Source organism: Chanodichthys erythropterus, chromosome 22 (assembly GCF_024489055.1).
Source record: "Chanodichthys erythropterus isolate Z2021 chromosome 22, ASM2448905v1, whole genome shotgun sequence".
Taxonomy (NCBI): domain Eukaryota; kingdom Metazoa; phylum Chordata; class Actinopteri; order Cypriniformes; family Xenocyprididae; genus Chanodichthys; species Chanodichthys erythropterus.
This window is the reverse complement of record NC_090242.1, coordinates 5,716,409-5,738,803: the sequence shown is the minus strand read 5'-3', so window position 1 is coordinate 5,738,803 and position 22,395 is coordinate 5,716,409. Positions and strand designations below refer to the sequence as shown.

The window sequence follows — 22,395 nt, the reverse complement described above, 5'->3', positions numbered from 1 at the left end:
CACAATAAGTGCATTGTATCAAATCATTAATTTAAATGTAAGTACATAGTAGTTAAGGCCAACTAATATAAAGTGGGAACCAAGTTACTGACTAAAAATAAGCACATCAGTCTTCACATTTTATGAAAGCTCAGATTTGACCATTGCGACATCAAAATAGCAGTGGCTTCAGCAGTTTTAGCACATGCATACTTTTTGCCTTTGTATGCATTGTCACAGAAACTGTAATAACTGCAAGAATGTGCCAAGATCTCCGAACTGATAATGGAAACTTGGTAATTCCAACATGATGTATACCAGCAAGATCTGCATAAGTATTAAATCTGATAATGCACGGATCTAATATAATGACACATATCCGTTTTCTTTTTAAACTCTTTACATTCACTTAATACATAAATGACTGTTTACAAGGATGCTCACCGAGATGGACACTTTGAGAATGTATGTGTCCATTTAATCACAAAAAGATGCAAAATAGAATTCAATTCGGTATTTGCACACTATCTGAAACACGGCTCTGTCTGTGCGCACAGAAAACAGCATGCAAATACAAATTGAGTTCTCTTTTGCATCTTATTGTGCATGAATGGTTTAAAATTGCTTGAATGTTTAAACTGGCAGAATTTAAAAATATGTGCGAATAACATGTGCTTAACCATGGCGCTGGGTCCTTACGGATCACGAATCAACTACAATCCCTTACATACCTATACAATACCTTACAATACCTACAATACCTTACATACATGTACACACACACACACAGATGAGCAAAAACATTATGAACAGTCACAGGTGAAGCCAAAATTGTTGATTATCCTCTAACAAAGCCACATATTAAGGTCTGGGTAGATTAGATGGTAAGAAAACAATCACTTCTAGTAATCAACGTGTTGGATAGAAATTACCAGGAATTAAGATCTGAGCAACTTGGACAAGAGCCAAAATGTTATGGCAAGATGAATGGGTCAGAGTGTCTATAAAAGGGCAAGGCTTGTGAGTCAGCAGTGGTTAGAATTTACCAACAAACCACAAACTGGCAACAGGGTGCTTGGCGCCCAAGATTCATCGATGTACAAGGGCAATGAAGGCTATTCCGTCTGGTCCGAGCCAACAGAAGGTCTAATGTGGCACAGCTGATCAATCAGAGTGCCTATGAGGACCCCTGTCCATCTTCGAAAGCACCTACAGTGTGCTTCCGAGCGTCGGAACTGGACCTTAGAGCAGTGGAAGAAGGTCATCTGGTCCAATTTTTTTTGTTTTGCGCCATTTACCTGAGGAAGTGATGGCACCAGGATGCACTGTGGGACGAAGACCAGCCGGCAGAGGGAGTGTGATGCTCTGGGCAATGTTCTGCTGGGACTCTCTGGGTCTGGCCATTCACGTGGACGTAAATTTGACATGTGCCACCTACCTATGAAATCAATTTTACTGACAATGGTGTTCCCTGGTGAAAGTGGGAATGTCACACTGCACAGGTTGGTTTGAGAGATGTTTTGAGGGCCATGATAAAGAGTTAAAACTGTTGCCCTGGCCTCCAAATTCCCCAGATCTCAATCCAATTTAGCATCTATTGAATGTGCTGGACCAACAGGTTCAATCCATGGCAGCTCCAACTCACAACCTACAGGACTTGAAGGATCTGCTGCTAACGTCTTGGTGCCAGAAACAACAGGGCACCTTCAGGGGTCTAGTGGAGTCTATGCCTCGGCAGGTAGGTGCTATTTTGGCAGCACACGGAGGACCATATTAGTATATTAGGCAGATGGTCATAATGTTTAGCCTGTCGGTTCGCATTCAACTCAAAGGAAAGTATGCAAAACTGAAGTAAATATGAATGTTTCATGTAATGGCTATCGTCTCTGAGGCATTCAGATCAGTGACGTATCAGCCAGGGATTTGAGGCCCAGAGATGCTGGATTCCAGCCCAGCAAAACACAACCGAACCTATGCAAAACGCAACAGGTTGGTAGTCTTGGTGGAATTAAATCCACGTTTCCTTCCCTCCTTTAAAAAAAAAAAAAAATCTGGTTTACAATATGGAACTTACAATGGAGGTGGAAAGTTACAACAGTAGTTTTAATACTCACTGTTTTAATTGTATATCCACAAGATGTAAAACCCTTAGTGGGCGACATGCATGTAAGCAAGTAAATACAGGAGAATTATGGCAAAGTCATTTCAAAGTGCCCCACTTCCTGCTGCCAACAGGTGGTGCTTTGACTGTAACTGAACATTGCCATGAAGATATCTTTAGGCCAGGACTATTATCAAACATGTGCAGTTTGGAGCAGATCTGACATTGTATGTTACAACAACTTAAATGCAAACATTAGCACTTACCCAAGTGTTGCATGATTTGACGTGTTTCTACTATGTTTGGTAATTTGTGGCATATTGAAATATGCTTTACTGTAATTAACTCCCAGAAACATGCCATTTCATGTTGCCAGCAGGTGGCACTATGACTAACTGAATATTGGCATATAGATGTATTTAGGCCAGGACTCTTATCACACATGTGAAGTTTGGGGCAGATCGGACATTGTATGCCTGACTTACAACAGCTTCCTCTTTGATGGTGAAACATCAGACTTTGTCAGGCCACCACGGACACGCCCTTCAACGACAACTCTAGATCTTCGCAATTTAACATCACTAAGACCTTAAGATTAGATTGACAACATATGGTGTTTATATGGTTTAATCTCTATGAGGAGTTCATCAGTGTAAAACATGTCATTTCCTGTGTCCCGCAGGTGGCGCTATGACTGTAACTGAATATTGCCATGTAGATGTATTCAGGCCAGGACTCTTATCAAACATGTGAAGATTGGGGCAGATCCGACATTGTATGCCCGAGTTACAACAACTTCCTTATTCATGGCGAAACATTGAACTTTTGTCAGGCTGCCACGGACACGCCCTTCAGCGAAAACACTAGATCTTCACAATTTAATGTTGCAAAAAGGCCATAAGATTAGACTGACCAAATATGATGTTGATCTGTTTAAAGCTCCAGGAGGAGTTTGTTAAAGTACAACGTCTGGAAATGGCAAAAACTGAGAGAACTTGAGAGAACTCAAAATATCTCACTTCCTGTTGGGTTTTCAGATTTTGTACCCAGGAGCTTTTTTGTTGGTATCGGGCTGTTACATGTGTCTACCGGATTTCATACCTGTACATGAAATGTAGCGCGAAGGGCGCTTAATTGTAATAATATTGTAGGTGGTGCTATCGAGCCATTTCGGCACACTTAATTCAGAAACCCATATCAGACGTAAATTTTCACTACTTCTGACGTGTGTGCAAAGTTTCATGAGTTTTCAAGCATGTTTAGGCCCTCAAAAATGTGGTTCATTTTGGAGGAGAAGAATAACTGACTGAGCGATTACAATAGGGTCCTCACACCACCGGTGCTCGGGCCCCAATAAGATATATTAGGCCAGCTCACACTTATTCATGTTTTGCTGAGGAGTCGAAACAGGGATCCCGGGCATTGAGCAAAGTATCCACAGTTGTAGTTCATCACATTAATTATGAACATGTTCCACTATTGTCTGATTAAGTGTCCAAATACATAAGTTATTTATTGTTTTATCATTTGAAACCACAAAAAAGTGAAATTTGTGCTGTCTTCTTTAAAATAAATACCACTTGACATTCATGCATTTTTCAATATGAATTAGGTGTCAAAATACTTTTTTGAGGTCATTGTAAGTGCACACATACTGTAATATACTTATGTATTCTGATGACTACTGGTACAGTACCTGTGCTGAGGAGGAGGAGCACTTTCATGCAGAGATACTCGTCATAGGACACCTGCAGCCTGACCAGCTCACTGGCAATCTTCAGCATCTGGTTACACTGGTCATTCATGTAGGGCAGTTTCATCCTCTCTCTATAACACACACACACATTAATATTCTATAAGTATTTCATAGCAATTATTGCTGCTGCTGCAAAGCAAGTATGTACTTGCAACTGCTAATAGATACAGAGACACTGCTGTGAGCATGCAAGATATGCTGCTGCTGCTGCATAAATAGACATACAAAAATCCCATAGCAGATCTAGGCAGGTGGAGCTGGGAGAGGTGAAAGGTTTCAGAGAAACTTTGATCGTGCACTGCAGGACTATCTTACAGCAAACACTGAACCAGACTATTTAAATGTTAAAATCTCATTGGCTGCAGGATCAGCAGAAGCCAATCAGCTTGTGCCATGCGGTAATGATGTGAGTGCTTGCAGACTGCATCAGCCTGCGCCATCTAGAGTTTCATGACTGAACTAGATATTTATTCTAAGATCTGATAATATTATCTTTGACATGGACATAAAGCAAGGGGCCTGTGAAATTATCCAGCTTTAATTGGATTAATAAAGAGTATGTGATATAATGTGCAATTTTCAAACTGACAAAGGTAAAGTCTATTGAAGCAAATCCATGTAGCATTTGCATTTCCTGGTTGTGCATAAAATTGTTTCAATATCCAGAAGCTGTAATTTCTCACACAGCATTGCATGCAATACTTAATACTAAATATAACATCCTGTGTAATTCATGAAATGTATTCTGTCCTGTGTTTGATATTTTTAAGACATTTACAAAAACAACACAGACTCATTTGGAATAGATAATATTCCACTGAACATGCATTACTGAATTGCTTTTACATTATACAATTGAACAATATATTTTTAAATATTATAATCTTTTAAAAGTTGTTGGAGATGTTATTTTAGTAATGCAAATTGTACTTTACAAATTGCACTTATAATAAATGTTATATTTATTATTATATTAAATGTAATATAATTATGAAGTATTATTATTATTATTATTATTATTAAAATTACATTGTAATACATTCACTCATATTAAACAATATTTATCAAATTTGTTCAAAATTTGTTTAGCTATTTTAAAATTTAAAAGATCTATGGTTTTTCAGCATTAAACAAAAGTCTATTAAAAAATATATATGTTTGTGTGTGTGTGTGTGTGTGTGTGTGTGTGCGTATTTATACACACACACACATATATATCAAGAACCAAAAATTATTCAGACACTTTGACCTGACCATGTTTTGCTTAAGTGTTATCTGACATAATTGAGATTATTTTTTTTCTGACACAGTTTAACTTGATTTTGTCATATTTAAACTATAGTGAATAAACTGAATTAATGAATGAAATGTTCAAGGTCTCTGAATAAATTTTGGTTTGACTGTATGTATGTATGTATGTATGTATGTATGTATGTATATATACAGTGGGTACGGAAAGTATTCAGACCCCCTTAAATTTTTCACTCTTTGTAATAGACTTTCATTTGAGTCTAGCTGTGTTTGATTATACTGATTTGACTTGATTAGGAAAGCCACACACCTGTCTATATAAGACCTTACAGCTCACAGTGCATGTCAGAGCAAATGAGAATCATGAGGTCAAAGGAACTCCCTGAAGAGCTCCGAGACAGAACTGTGGCAAGGCACAGATCTGGCCAAGGTTACAAAAAAATTTCTGCTGCACTTAAGGTTCCTAAAAGCACAGTGGCCTCCATAATCCTTAAATGGAAGACGTTTGGGATTACCAGAACCCTTCCTAGAGCTGGCCGTCCGGCCAAACTGAGCTATCGGGGGAGAAGAGCCTTGGTGAGAGAGGTAAAGAAGAACGCAAAGATCACTGTGGCTGAGCTCCAGAGATGCAGTCGGGAGATGGGAGAAAGTTGTAGAAAGTCAACCATCACCAGGCGGGGCTTTATGGGAGAGTAGCCTGACGGAAGCCTCTCCTCAGTGCAAGACACACGAAAGCCCGCATTTTTGCTACAAAACACCTGAAGGACTCCAAGATGGTGAGAAATAAGATTCTCTGGTCTGATGAGACCAAGATAGAACTTTTTGGCCTTAATTCTAAACGGTATGTGTGGAGGAAACCAGGCACTGCTCATCACCTGTCCAATACAGTCCCAACAGTGAAGTATGGTGGTGGCAGCATCATGCTGTGGGGGTGTTTTTCAGCTGCAGGGACAGGACGACTGGTTGCAATCGAGGGAAAGATGAATGCGCCAGTACAGGGATATCCTGGACGAAAACCTTCTCCAGAGTGCTCAGGACCTCAGACTGGGCCGCAGGTTTACCTTCCAACAAGACAATGACCCTAAGCACACAGCTAAAATAACGAAGGAGTGGCTTCACAACAACTCTGTGACTGTTCTTGAATGGCCCAGCCAGAGCCCTGACTTAAACCCAATTGAGCATCTCTGGAGAGACCTAAAAATGGCTGTCCACCAACGTTTACCATCCAACCTGACAGAACTGGAGGGGATCTGCAAGGAGGAATGGCAGAAGATCCCCAAATCCAGGTGTGAAAAACTTCTTTCCCAAAAGACTCATGGCTATATTAGATCAAAAGGGTGCTTCAACTGAATAAGGTCTTATATAGACAGGTGTGTGGCTTTCCTAATCAAGTCCAATCAGTATAATCAAACACAGCTGGACTCAAATGAAGGTGTAGAACCATCTCAAGGATGATCAGAAGAAATGGACAGCACCTGAGTTAAATATACGAGTGTCACAGCAAAGGGTCTGAATACTTAGGACCATGTGATATTTCAGTTTTTCTTTTTTAATAAATCTGCAAAAATGTCAACAATTCTGTGTTTTTCTGTCAATATAGGGTGCTGTTTGTACATATATGATGAAAAAATGAACTTAAATGATTTTAGGAATTTTAGAAATGGCTGCAATATAACAAAGAGTGAAAAATTTAAGGGGGTCTGAATACTTTCCGTACCCACTGTATGTAACCAATGGAGAAAGATATTTGACTTATGGTACCAGTCTGGAAGTTTAAAAACCACATAATCTGTCATTTAAGGCCAAAACATTCCAATTGTGGGTAGTAAATCTGGGCTCACTCATTGATGACGAGGTCTGGAGCGAAACACAGCATGCCTCCATCACACTGCTGGTAGGATCTCCAGCCCAAGCTGAAGGACATGAGGAAGAGCCAGGAGCACTGCAACAGCGTCATCTGGTCATCCAAGTGCAGGTTTCTGAAGCCTTAATACGACAGGGATGTTAACTCAACAGGAAGTATAAACTCTTTAAAACACCATAGCCAACTCAAGAGTCCCACACAAGCAAAACAGTTCATGACATAAAGAACTTTCTTTGCTGAACCAAAGAGCTGTAAAGAATCATTGAAGGGCCCTGCTACAAAATGTAAAATGGTTTGAATTACAGTTTGTTTTGAGTTTATGTAGTTTTAGCCAATAAATTATTATATGATCACTGTTTCTTCAGATCTCTCTGACGCAAATTCATAATGATATCTCTCTGTTCTGATTTTGACACGATTTTGATGTCACTACACTCAAAACCAACTCTTTGGCTCATGTAAATAATCATAATCATCTTTCCTGACTTCAAAACCTTCCAAAGACACTGGGCTTTATTCATGAAACTGGAGCAGAACAAATTTGGGTAAATCGTTCATGAAACCATTGTTACATAAAATGTCAGAATCAATTGAATGAAATAATCATTAGGGCCAGATATATACACATCACTTAAGGAAAAAGAGAGCAGTCAATTCATCTTTCACATGCTTGTCAAGTTTTAAAATCTCTGAAAATAATTACTTGTATTGTCAGAATGTGAAATTGGCTATAGTATAATGTTTTCTAATGTATGTGTCTTTAAAGGGGATGTACAGCTCGAAGCATGTGGTTCTTACATAACCCTCCTCCACAAGCATTTTTGCCCAGTACTCTACCACAGCAGTGAATATCATGTGCTTCTTTTCTCATGCCACTGGTTGGTGATGGCCACAAGTTTCTAATAGTGCATTAATTTCAAAGTAAAGTAAAATAGTTCTGGCATGATATAGGGTATGGTTAATTATGAGGGCTCACCAGGAAGGGCTTTGGCCCACTTGACTGCGGAGACGACTTGGCGGCCGCCTAGGCGGTTAAGCGTTGTCATGAGGCGGGTGGACGTGTCCGGGATGGTGCTGTCGTAGCCCGAGTAAATGATCTCTGGTTCAATGGCTTTGAGCAGGGACAGCATGGTGGGCACCAGCTGGGGCATGGCCTTGGGCACCAGCGAGCACATGCGCTCATCAGGCAGAGCGGGCGCCTGCTCACTTGAGGACGAATGACCCCGTAACCGCATTAGTTTCTTGTTTTTTCGAGCTGAAATAAAAAGGAGAAATGTGAATATTAATTATTCAATGAAGACCACTGATCTAAACAAATTTCATCTGAATGTTTAATAGGGCTGGGCACTGACACAAACCTCACGATTCGATTTGATTTCAATTTCAATTCACAAGCGATTCAATTCGATTTCAGTACATGTACAGTACATGACAAATTTCCTCAAGGAAAACAACATATCTCTCAACTAATGCTGTAAACTATACATTGAACCACGGTTGGTACATCATTATAATATTATAGGTTAAAACTAAGTGATTTGTAGGATACTTACATTTACACATTAATATGTTTTTATAATAACTTTTAATAATACTTTTTTAATGACATAATTATGTTTCTACTTGTTTGTTTGTTTTTTAAGGTGACCTATTATGGGCCATTTTTACAAGATATTAATATGTAATACAGTAATACAAGTCTCTGTTGTTCCCAGAATGTGTCTGTGAAGTTTCAGCTCAAAATACCCCACAGATCATTTATTATAGCTTGTCAATTTTGACCCTATTTTGTGTCCCTTTAAATGCAAATGAGCTGCTGCTCCTGGCGGAGCTTAAACAGCTTGTTCTTCAGTTGCTCAACAACAACAAAGCTGGAGAATCTCACGCAGCCAAAATGAGGATTGTCAGTAACGGTGTTCGGCCTGATGTTCATTCATGCTGAATAGCGATCTGTCACTAAAACATTATTTATTGTTTGAATTTCATAATAAAACTGAAAGGATTTCAAAGCTGAGACCTGTTTCATATCAAAAGTAACAAAGCACAAATATTACTAAAATATATTGGATTGGAGGCACGATACAAAGCTTTGTTCATTCATCAGCTGAAAACAGCATAGACTGAAATATCAATTTTTGGGATTTAAGAATCGATATCAGTGCAGACAGATACGTGACTAAATAGACTTTGATCTTCGTATCTTGATACAGCTTTTGGAAAATTAATTTTCATAGCTTTTGTTGCTGTTCATGTTTTGTAAATGATTCAGTGACAAGGATCTCAAAGAGGGAAAAAAAAGAAATCTAGTTTAAAGCACATATGCCAAGTTCTAAAAACATAATTGATGAATTAACTTAAAAACGAACGTTAATATTATAAATCACCGAGAATATTTTTTGTGCGCCAAAAAAACAAACAAATAAAATAATGACTTATTAACAATATCAAGATGTTTTGAAATCTGCCATATATTGATATTGTTAAAAAGTCGTTATTTAGCTTTTTTGGCACGCAAAAAATATCCTTGTCACTTCATAATATTAATATTGAACCACTGTACTCACATGAACTGATTTAAATGTTTTTAGTACATAAATGGATCTTGAGAGGAAGTACCATTGCTGTCTATGCAGGCCTCATTAAGCCAATGGATTTCATCAAAAATATATTAATTTGTGTTCTGATGATGAATGAAGGGTGTAACACGACATGAGGGTGAGTAATAAATGACATTATTTTCATTTTTGGGGGAACTAACCCTTTAATGATTTAACAATAATATAGAATATGGCTGTGATTTCAATACACTGAACATCAGCACACAGAAAATACATTTATTATTTATTTTAGTTTTTTACAGCTGCAGAATGGAATATTTTTTTCGGTTAATATAAAAAAAAAAAAAATCAATTACTGAACATTCAGATTGACAGTGGTAAGCTTATAATACTTTATTATTTGTAAGTGAAATTCAGTCTGATAAAATGACTGACTGCAACCACAGGTAAATAAATAAATAATAACGATAATAACAATAATAAAAACTACTGCACAAACTGTTCTTGGTCTAACTACTGAATACTCTCATGACTGTTGGACATACTGGACCACAAAAAATATTATAAAAATTCATTTAAATTCAGAACATATTTATCACAGAAAATAAGTATTCAAGTTACAGTATGGATGTTTTTTTTATTTATTTATTTATTTTATATTATATATATATATATAAATTAACATCATGAACCCAAATGCAGAAGGCCTCTTTCAAAGCTAATTAAAATGAACAAATCCAAATCCATAATATAGAACAAAAATGTTCTGTATTAAAGACAATGTTCTTATGTGACGTAGACTACAGATTAAGAATTAGCATGTGCTTTTTAGTAATTTATTGTGAATTCATAGAATTACTGAGTTCCTATATGAAGAAATATTCCAGTGAATCTTTCGAATTTTAGCATATACACTAAATTAATGAAGCTTATGGTGATGTGTGTGTTTTGATGTGCAAACGTGCTTTCTCTCATAAAATCACTGTTCTGTTGATTGAGAGCTTACCATCAAACAAAGTCATTTTGTCCCACTCTCTAAATTTTCTGCCATAAATGTTTCTATGGCAACTAAAAGCCTCTCTGGTACAACCCCAGATTTAGTTAGCAGCTACTGCATCAAGCTCTTTTTTTCCTGTTTGGTGCTTCTCATGCAAATAAATCATCCACGATTTTAAAGCCTTGCAAAGAGATGGATGAATTCTGTCCAATAACTGTGAAGTACATCAGCACGCTGTCAATGAGGCACTGCTGCCTTCTTAAAGCTTTTGGCCATTTTATACCTTCCTTCATCTTTTGTGCATGAGAGAAAAAATCTGCAAAAAAACAGTCCTTGGTCTTACCGTGTTTCCACCACCTACTTAAGGAAAAAATGCATGCAGCACAAGAAAAAAAAAAATCCATATTCATTTGAAAAAAAAAAAAAAAAAAAAAATACTGGATCTGAATTATTTGATGACTTTTGGTTCCGTTTACATTTTTCGATCGTTGATGCGAGAAGTGTAGCATATTAAAATTGAGTTTTTTCCTTCAAAGTTATTTACTCGAAATCTATAATTCTGGTTGCTTACTGGTTTGCGCCCCTGTGCTATGGCATATAAAGGTCATATAAATCACTCAAGTGAGCCAAATGACAACTGCTCATCATCCTCACCTTCCAGATTCATGCCGGCCTGAAGACACTTGCGGAAGCGGCATGCCGGGCAGTTTTTCCTCCTTATCTTGTCGATGATGCAATCATTTCTTCCGGCGCAGAGATAGTTGTGCTGCCCTGGAAAAAAAAAGATGATGTTTGGGGTTAAAGCATGACACCACAAAAAAACCCTGATAGATTTGAACTATGCTTTGTTGAATTGACAACAGTAAAGCTCTGTTAGTAGACTGAATTTATTTCGCTGTAGGATCATCAAAAATCAGGAAAAGTGACAAACCAATTAAGGACCAGATTTACTAAAAAGGGCAAATTTGCATGAGAGCGCGATTCCAAAAATAAAAGCGCTGATGAGAGTGGAAAGTTCTACGCATGATCTACTGATGACGTGCAAATAAAATAACACAGACGCAGTCGTATCATTTCCAAAATTAACAATGCAAATCTATCTATGGTTTAATAGTGCTTTTTTGGGTGGTAAAAAATGCTGCAAATACCAGTAAGCTGACTAGCGCAAACCTTAGTAAAAAAAAATGTGCATCTATGTCGGCGCCGATGGCCTCATGGGCAGCGCGCCGATATGTAGCGCCAATGCGTTTCGGGTGACTAGAGTTCGAGACCCGGCTCCCGATCCCATCCCCCTCTCTCCCACTTTGCTTCCTGTCTAACCACTGTCTTATCATAATAAAGTCAAAAATAAATCTTAAAAAAAAAAATTATAATAATAATTTTGCATCTGAAAGGGAAACTTCCACAAATGCATATGCAATAAGGTCAGCTGCAAAAATAAATCTAAAAAAAAAAAAGCTAGTAAATCCTGATAATAAGTTTTTGAAGTCAAAAGAGTTTTGCGCTGGCACAAGCTGTTAGTAAATCTGGCCCTAAGACTCTGTTTCCACCTGGTATTAAGATGCATTTTAGTCGATCAGATCATGATTTCTTTGAGGAGAGGGTCTATGGGTGGGTAAATGTACAGGTTTTTTTCAAATCTTTCAATCTAATGGACAAAGTAAGTTTGCACACTACAAAAGCAATGCGGTCAAATGCGTTTTCAAATTTGTGTAGCAATGAGGATGCCGAAGCTGAGATTGTTCGCCAGCTTGTGGAGCGGTACATGATGCGTGGTTTTGGTCGACCAAAACGATCGAACACGCTGGCAGTGTGAATGAACCAAAATCAAATGATACCCTGGACACATTATCCGTGTATTTTCTGGAATCTCTGTGTGAAAGGAGCTTTAATACCAGGTGTAAACAGGGCCTAAATGTCTTAAAGGTAAAAGTAACTAAAGGTAGCTTGAGCGTATTATAATGGTCTATTCAAAGTCTTGCAACATCGCTCTTAAATGCAGTACTGACATTGACATAATCAAACAAGAGTATGCAACACTATGAAACTGAAACCTGATTAACAAAAGATCTTGCTGTAATGATTTTAACCTTTAGGGTGAAAAATTTAATGAAAATGAAATTTCCTGTTGTGTTTCATAGACATAATAAAACTAATACAATATCTGTTAAAGGTAAAAAATATATGTAATACAATTCTCATTACAGGGTTGGATGACATGAAGGTGTCGATGATATAATAATGGTGTTATGAAACAAATTTTAGTTTTAGGTGAGGCGTCCCTGTAAAAAGCTATTCCAGCTCCATGCTGTTCGCATTATGAGAGCAAAACTGTCACATCTTTATTCATTTCTACAAGTCAAGAGAATCCGAAACTTCTGAAAGCTCTGAGCCAGAACTGCTTGGAATTATTACAGACTATAAAGCCAAAACAGATGAATAATCAAACGCCACCTCAACCAAACTACTGCCAACCACTCAGACCTTTGAGGATCCTCCATTTGGTGTGGAGAACATGCCAGTCTGTAGAGACCCAACTTGCAGAATTGTTCATTTTGAAGCATATCAAAGCATCCAATTGGCAAATATATGCTGTAGTTTAGAAACGGTTTCCGTGCCTCTTTGTTCAATTTCTCTGTAACTATAACACTGCAAGGAGGTTTTTGTGTGAAGCTATACAGAATGTTCTCTAATTGTTATTTTTACATTATATTTAATAATAAAAACTAACATTCCCAAAACATTTTGGGAATCATGCATTAAAGGGTTAGTACATCCAAAGATGAAAATTCTGTCATTAATTCCAAACCCGCAAGACTTTTGTTCATCTTCGGAACGCAAATGAAGATCTTTTTGATGAAAACTAATCCATATGAATTGAGTGGTTTAGTCCAAATTTCTTTTGTTTTGGATTGTTCTCATGCGTCATTCAGGCTCTTTTGAACTTCTGCTTATGTTCGCTGATCAAAGTTTATATGTGAGAAAAAGCCTTTATGAATGCCTTTTGAAGCATCTGTCTATGGAGGGACAGAAAGCTCTCAGATTTCATCAAAAAAGATCTTAATTTGTGTTCCAAAGATGAACAAAAGTCCTACGGGTTTGGATCGAAATGATGGTGAATTTTCATTTTTGGGTGAACTAACCCTTTAAAGGTGCTTTATGTAAGAATGAAAACTAGTGGTTGAAATGGGTACTGCAGTCCAAATTCAAAATATTGTTTGCCCCGCCCCCGCCCCCTCCTCCTCAGACTCCTCGCTCTCGCGGGTTGCCAGTTTGAAGACACGCAACAGGAGCGAGCTCAATTGACATTGGAATGCGAGGAGACTTACACACTGTAAGATAGTTAGTTGATTTATTGATTCATGATGAGTTGATATCGCATTTTAATATGCTCCTGTTCGATGGATGCTGAGGCTTTTTAGGTCGGGTAGAATCTGCGATCTCTGACCCAGTTTGTTTGCTGGCTTCCATGGCTGCAATTCGCAAGCCAGGGTGGCGAAATACTACTGGGTAAATTGGCAACCTGCGGTCTTGCACAGACCGAAACAAAAACAGAAATTCCGACACGGAATGCAAATTTCAAAGTAAAATAACTGGCTATAGCAATGGTTTGCAATGTCAACTCAGCATGTTTAATAAATATCTGCAAACATATTATGGTATTTTTATGCTTTAGTACAGTCAAAAACATTTAAGGTAGTGACAATTGTATGTGCACCACATCTGCATAGAGAAGATTGATAAAACTTCAGATAATATATCTTCAGTTAAGCTTATTTTTCACTTATTTTTTTTCCTAGATTCACTTCATCTCCAGTGTAACCACATACTCTGCATGAGAATACTCTCAATCATCAATCAACTCCTTCCTGTCTGATGCTGCTTTGACAGTGGCCAATAACTAGATTACACCTTAATTAGCCTGGCTATATTATACTTTACATCCATCGCCAACATAGCTGGTTCCCTGATAAATAGAGCTTCAAAATCCATTTCTGTCTGCCTTTCAACTAGGCTTGAAGCAAATTCAAGGAAAAGTGCACAAAAAACAATTTAGATTTATCTTCATCCTCCAGACCACTGCTTGGCACCCTAAGCCTTCTTTTCATTAAATGTTCAAATAAAACAATAATGTCACGCTCAAACATGTTCAGCAGGCCTGAAGCACTCTGACTCAAGTGTCTTCCCATTTGTCAAGGTAAAAACACATCAACAAAACTGATCAATGCAAATGCAGTCATACAGCAACTAACTGTGGTGCAAGCAAAATCGAGTGAAGTGCAACTATGATGATTATCAGAATGCAAACTAGTGACTAATAACTACTGACTAATAACAGTTAACATGCCTGTGAGCAGAGTCAGAAATCAACTTGTCATCATCAAGTCCTACATATTTATTTAAAATAAATATTTACTGTAGAGGCGAGTGCTGTTATAGCTAATATAAAGTGGTTTTTGATGAAAAACCATAATCAGCTTTAAAAACAAAAACATAAAAGAAAACACTTAAGCCAAAGGTTAGTAGATTGATGTAATCAAACACATGTGCCCGCCAATATACTGTATATTTCAGCAGAGTGTTTGTGTTATGATATCTTGTGTATTGAATTTGATGCTGATTTTACTTATAATGGCCATAACTGAGCCATAATAATTGAGAATTTAAATCGATTAAAATTAGAGAACATGTTTTTGTGTTTTCATTTGGTTAGAATGAAAAAATGCCCATATAAAGGTAAAAAATGCAAGTCCAGTATTCATAAACAAGTCCAGCTAACAATTAATTTCTGACAGTGCCAGTGGGTGATTTCTTTTCCCGCTCTAATGATTGTGTTTCATTGTGCCAGTGATACTACTATAAATTATTAAACAAAAGCATTTTATGACAGGTGCATTGTGGGGCGACTGAAACGGTTAGAAAAAAGCATTATTTAAGGTGAATTTATTTACCATCTGTGTTTTGCCGTGCTCTCCATCCTTCACCATTGCCAGAGCAACCGAAGAAATCAGGGAAGAAAAACAAAATAACAGATAAAAATGTTTCAAGTGCTGAAAACACAGCTCAGTTCATGCTGACACTTTGTTGGCAAAGATGACGTTGGTTAGCGGAAGCTATTCATTTTTATTTAGCTATGAATTTTACAATATGAAGAATCCTCTATGCAGGACACATTCATATCTGTTATTTTTGCATTAAGAAGCCATATTCTTTTTCCCCCTGAAATTCAATGTCAAGGCTTCTTGCCACAAAAACAGTCATTTTAAAAAATGCAATTAGTCTTTTAGTCACACTAAATGCTACAATACTGAGCAACATGACCAATAATATTTGATGGTTACTATCAGAACTATAATCCAGGTAATCTGTCATTCATCAGTTGTTGCAGTTGGTTCTTTACCTTGTTCTTTTCTTCATAAAGGCAAGCCAAGTTGCTGATTACTACATGTATTGTTATAAAAAAACTTGGGTGGTCGTGTGTTAATAAGCTAACGGTTAGTTATGCAAATCTTTATGAAAATTACTTAATGACCACCAACAAACCAATTAGGATTACTTTTTGTTTTTTTTGTTTTTTTACAAATGTACTTGGCACTATAAAGAAATGCAGTCCAATTTTAGCAGCCTTGGTTCTCAAGTATTCATTTAAAAATCTTCAGTTTGAAGCCATGACTCAAAATCAATCAGCTTCAAAATTAATTTGAAGCAAAAAAGACAAAACTGTTTAATTAAAGGATTAGTTCACTTCAGAACCACAAAAGTTCACAAAAGATGGTTATATTTTTCTTCCTTTAGTAAAAAAGAAATTAAGGTTTTTGAGGAAAACATTCCAGGATTTTTTCTCCATATAGTGGACTTCACTGGCTACCATAGACAAAAGTACCATCCCAGTGTACCTACAAAGACTAAGTCAAATGCCCTTTACGATATCAGATGATTTTGAAGTTGGAGGAGAACATGAGATAAGGGAGGCAAGTTTTTCGCCCTACCGCGGAACTTCCACCCACGTCACGCGTGACCTTTCCAACGTGATTATTTAATGCATGGAACATCTCAGAGCAGTGCATCTTTACACAGAAAAAGTGGCACAGAAACCAACTCTGAAGCGGCATAATACCACAAAAATGTGCATTTACACAGAACGTTTAATGCTGTTCTGAAGCGGCATAAACGCATTTACACAGGAATTAAAATCGCAGGAAACAATGCTTTGAACATAAGTATTTCAAAACTAACAGTTTTAACAAAATTAATTTAAAAATAATTAAATAATAAACAATGAAATATAACTTGAAATAAAAAAAAAATACGAACATTTAAAGTAACAAGTTAGTAAACTGCGTGCTATATCTCACGCTTTGATGTTTGTCATAATAAAAATTGAACGATGCAACAAAAAAATTATTCATTATTACACCGGGTAGTTCACAACAGGATTAAAAGAGGTCGAACTTTTACTTCAATGCCCCTTGTTGGAAGACATTATTTTTATTATTTGCCCTAAGTTATATGTTTCGTCTCCTGCTTCTTGAATCTCGCGCCGCCTGAGCTGACTGGAATGCTTTTGGTTGTCAGTTTAGAGCGGCTATATTTCGCGTTCATTTACACTGAACCAGAACAGTATCAGACTCGCCTTTGATACTAGGGGCTGAGGTGGGTCAGACCCGGCGTATTTTAGGTCTTCTTTAACACGGCATTGCGTCTTTACACTGAATTCTGAGCAGGTACAGACCCGCTTCAGAACAGCCATAAATCGGCTGTGTAAAGATGCCTCAAGATGAGCATTTTTTTTAGAAAATGACTGCTCGTTTCTCTAGATAAGACCCTTATTCCTCATCTGGGATCGTGTAGAGCTCTTTGAAGCTGCACTGAAACTGTAATTTGGACCTTCAACCCGTTGAACCCCAGTGAAGTCCATTATATGGAGAAAAATCCTGGAATGTTTTCCTCAAAAACCTTCATTTCTTTTCAACTGAAGAAAGAAAGACAAACATCTTGCATGACATGGGGGTGAGGAAATTATCTGATTATCTAATTATCTATTATCTGAAGTGAACTAATCCTTTTAAAATCTTCAGTTAAGCATTTGAAGGCATGACCCAAAATCAATCATCTTTGAAGCAAAAAAAAGAAAAAAGAAAAAAGACAAGACTGTTTACTTAAATTATTTTATGAAGCAATGAACTACACATCCCATGAAGCATCAGTACAACACGGAACTACTGACTTAGAATCACTGATTTTTTTACTGTGCAAAGTCAAAATATTCAGATGCAAATAGGCTACTTTTTCTTAGTGGTGGGTCTTTCTTCAGTATCATGGGTAATGTAGTTAGTTTCCACTGGGGCTTTGGCTATTAACCATGGTTTCTTATTAATACTAGTGAAGTGATAATAGCTTCTACAGAAACACCATCTCTTCAACCTCTGAGTGCATGGAAGGTCTGTTCTGAAAGGTCTATACATAATCTAATTAGTCTGTGGAGAAAATGAATTGGATTTTACTTTTGTAATCCTATTTTTGTGCTCTTCAGAGAATGGCCGGTGGATGAGGCCAACGGAGTAGATATTATAGTGAATATTATACAGGTGCCCTGTAGTTCATTTTTCGGATGGAGCATGTGTTAAAACAGGAGGGTATTTTGTCAGGGAGCCAAGCACACATGATTCATTGCTGCATGCTCTTTTTCTGTGTAACAACTCTAAAGAAATGTCTCGTTTCAAGGTAGAACCTCCGCAGGAAACCACACTTTGACTTTTTTTCTGTGATTAATTGAGGCAAACCTGATCATCTGTTTACTGAGGTTAACAGAGAACTGTGATTGATGGAGTAGATCACACAGAAATTACTCAAAGGATATAGATTAAAGGTCACACTCAGTACACAGTGTTGATGTACGTGGGGTTCAGAAGTCTGAGTAACTGAGAAATATTTCAGATTCTGCGATTCAGTTTCTGGGTCATTAACTCTGACACTGACCATGTGAACTACATTTTACAAAAGGTCACATGTTCTTTCTTTCTTTGAAGCGTGAAAAGCCCTTGGGAACCTTCTGAAATCATGCTGAATGACATCAGATTCCACTTGTGGAATTGTCTTCCCCCCCCCCCCCCCCAACTTTTCACTTTATTTTTTTCTCTAATGTTTTTGGACTTTTGGGTTGCTTTCAAGCTGGAAATGGCAACTTATGTCCACATATTGAGTGATTTACAAAAGGATTGCAATATTAAATCCACACCTTTGGATATCAGAATACATTCACTGGGCAATATACAACAATACCATTAATGATTATTAGGGCTGGGTATTGACACAAATTTCACGATTCTATTATTTTAGATATATATCAGGTACTGTACATGGCAAATTTTCTCAATGAAAAAATTCTCTCAACTAATGTTGTAAACTATACAGGGCAGTCAGACGGTGCTACATTACTATAATATTGAAGGTTAAAATTAACTGATTTGTATACAAACTCTTAAATTACACTTAAGGAAGTTTTTATAATAATACTTTAAAATTACATAATTATATTTCTACTCCGATTCGTTTTTTGAAATATAAACATTTAAATGGTGGCTATCATAAAAACTTGACAGATTTATTCAAATATACATTAAATATTGAAGAACATCAAAAATGATAATGAATATGGTGCACCTATTTAGCAAAATGCTCCTCTCTAGCTGACTAACAAGTTTATGGTCACCGAATATGGTTTTTCTGAGGTAAATGTGATATTAGGGGACATTGTTTACAAGCTGTTTTACTGACGTCTTTCCGTGGTTGAAACACCGATTGAGCGAATACAAGAGATATGATCCCTTCAGATGTTCATTCATATTTATTTCGTGCTATACCTGGTATTAAAGCTGAAGAGATGATCAGTTAGCTTGAACAGCAATCGTCAGGCCACATCAAACAGCACCAAAAATGGTTTATTTTTTTAATTTCTCAATACAATGGAAAGAATTTGAAATCTGAGACTTTATGTTTCATATTAAAAGTAACAAAGCACAAAGATTTATTGGATGGGAGGCATGCTACATCCATTCATTCATCAACTGAAAACAGGAAAGACTATTCTTGGGATTTAAGAATCGATATTGGTTTGTAAAAATGAGAATCGATTAAAATCGAGAAAGTAATATTTTTACCCAGCCCTAATTGATTATATTATGTAACTTTCATTAAATATTGTATAAAATAAATGCTCAGTTAAAATGTAAATTTTAATTTTGTATACATTAAAAAAAAAAAAAAAAAATTACTTTTAACATGGATGCCCTAACAGACATGGACTAAATCAACAAAACTCAATTCTGAGTCTCTATATGCCATCGAATGCTATTTAAAATTTATTCAACAGGACAACAGGATACTACATGCAATTCCTCTGTTATCCACTGTATAATAAAATGACTCAACCCTTCTGTCAAAAAAGGAAGATGAAGTACTATCCTGCAGGCTCACCCTCTACGGCTCTTTTGAAGAAAACCTTGCAGCTGCCACAGGTGAGCACACCATAATGACATCCAGAGGCCTCGTCTGAGCACACCAGGCAGATCTTATGGCCGTTTCCGCTGGGCTTGACTGATCCGGATGAACTTGAACTGCTCAGTTCAGGCCTGGCCAAAGAGCTAGAATACAAAGAAAAAAAGTTTAATGAAATGAAATTGGATAGCTTTAGATAACTTCCATACAATCGACCCAAGGTCCAGATTTCACATTGGGCATCAAGTGGCCACCCAACAAAGAATTTGGTTTTCAGGTAAATTTGCACCACTACAGATTGACCGAAACAAGAAATGGAAAGTGTTTTCTCCTTCTGCTTTGATCAGACTAATTATTTTGCTATCCTAAATATGCACATATTTTGTCAACAAACAAAAACCAGCAGGGCTCTACAGTGCGACCATTTCATTCGCATTTGCGAGTAAAAATAACTGTGCATGAGTGTGAAAAAATATTTAGGCGCACTGATGCAAGCGACCTGATCAATCCTCATGAATAGGTCTATAATAAAATCAGAATAAAAGTACAACTCCCAAAATGCATCTACACTGAACAACAGTTATGTTTCATACTGCAATCAGCTGCTTTTCATGCCTTCATTCAAAGACTTTGCTTCAGTCAGCAGAGCAAGTACAAAAGACGTGCGCCAGACTACACTTTAAAGATTGTTTACCAGGTGAAACAGGTGATGCACACTTACCGTCTCATGATGCTGATGTTTCAGCCAAATTAAATGGAAATACTACATTTGGATTATCATAAACAAGGTTGGAAATTAATGGGGGCTTGGGGCAAAAATTCCTTTAAAAAAAACACAAAAACCGTTATGAATGCCCGTGCTCACATATTACTTTCACTTTTGGCAATTTGAAGGCGGCAATTGCTTGAATGGTGGGTGGGTTCATTATTATTCTTTATAAAAAACGCAACAATAAAACAGTACAATGACAAACTCACTTAAATATTCGCTTTGCAATCAAAATCTTCATCCATTGTCTTTCATTCAGAAAGTGAGGCGAAATCTGACTCCTGCTGCTGATCTGTGCTGCGACTCGTTGGGCTCACTGAATTTCGCGTTCAGTTTTTAACTGTAGTGTCTGTTCTCGAACTAAATGATTTTAATGACTATGAAAAAATCAAAACGACAGTGGGGGCGGTGCTGCGGTCACGGTGGGCAAGGTGTGGATTTAAGTGTTGAAGTGATATTACCGGTGTTCTGAATTTTGTGTTTCTGTTTGTCTGAGTATTGGCATGTTTGCAAATGTGATACTTATTGATCTGACTGAAGTCCAATAAACAAGTTGATATTAAGTGACTAAAAATTAGCTACAATACTGTCAGTTTTGCTTTATTTTGTGAAAATAGTTTCAAACAAAGCCACACCAGAGCTGTTGCGCATCTCTAAGCAATGGTCATTCCTGAATGAATCTGCGGTTTGAACGATTGAATGAATGACTCGCACATTAAGATTTACCGCCACCTACTGGCGGTTTTATTTTCATATTTACACTTCACATAGACTGTATTTACTTAAAATATCAAACTAAATTAAAAAAATATATATATTTAAAAACATTCATACAACATTATTTATCAATGAGCATGTGTAAATAATACCACTTCAGATTCTGTGCCACTTCTGCAGTGCAAATATGGATTTTTTGATTATTTCTTTTGATTGGTAATAGTCTGATTGGGTCTTATTGTTCTAACTGAATTTACTGTATAACTTTTAAAAACAAATTTTCTATTTTAATTTAAGAAATTGATGAAATAAGATGCATACATTTAATAAGATTAGAAAAAAATGCTCTTATAATGGTAAAAATGCCTCTGGAAATTAATTTAAAGGGGCAAATATCACCCTGTAATGGAAAAGTTAATGTCCGTCATTAATCAGAAAGTGCTCCTAAATTTCTGACTGTGCTCCTAAATTTTTTATTAGGAGCACAAGTGTTAATGTAGAGCCCTGACCAGACAACCACCATCATTCCAAAAGCAACAACTGAATAAGAACCGTAAGTTAATTTGCATTTGAGTAATGTTGGCGGAATAAAAGAATCCTTCATCATCACTTTAAAATGATTAATTGACATATTTGATTACCACCTTTAATAATAAATTTGTATTAAATCCTAAATCCAGAAAAGTTAAAGCAGACAGCAACAAATATCTGAAAAGCTAAACCATTTCATTGTAATATATATATATAAACAAAGTCAGCAAGTGTATGATGATTAAAAGCTATATTTTAGCCTTCCACATGACGCCATCTGAGGGTTAATACCACTAATTAGCTGGCAGGAGATGCTCAGGACAGCTAATAATCATTGCCGGAATAGTGCCACTGGTCATCAACAACTCTTGGAG

General features: G+C 36.8%; 1 protein-coding gene across 3 annotated transcripts in view; it reads right to left on the bottom strand.

The window, feature by feature from the left end:
* LOC137013298 (glucocorticoid receptor-like) overlaps nucleotides 1-22,395 on the bottom strand; it is a 74,583-nt gene that overhangs the window by 6,718 nt on the left and 45,470 nt on the right. For 2 of the 3 annotated variants that reach the window (XM_067376984.1, XM_067376986.1), the window contains 6 exons: nucleotides 19,984-20,150; nucleotides 15,459-15,485; nucleotides 11,161-11,277; nucleotides 7,928-8,206; nucleotides 6,929-7,073; nucleotides 3,777-3,907 (listed from right to left, as the gene is read on the bottom strand). In XM_067376984.1, the coding sequence (XP_067233085.1) occupies nucleotides 3,777-3,907; nucleotides 6,929-7,073; nucleotides 7,928-8,206; nucleotides 11,161-11,277; nucleotides 15,459-15,485; nucleotides 19,984-20,150 (866 nt within the window). The remainder of the gene's footprint in view (nucleotides 1-3,776; nucleotides 3,908-6,928; nucleotides 7,074-7,927; nucleotides 8,207-11,160; nucleotides 11,278-15,458; nucleotides 15,486-19,983; nucleotides 20,151-22,395) is intronic. The other variant, XM_067376985.1, reaches the window with a different exon arrangement.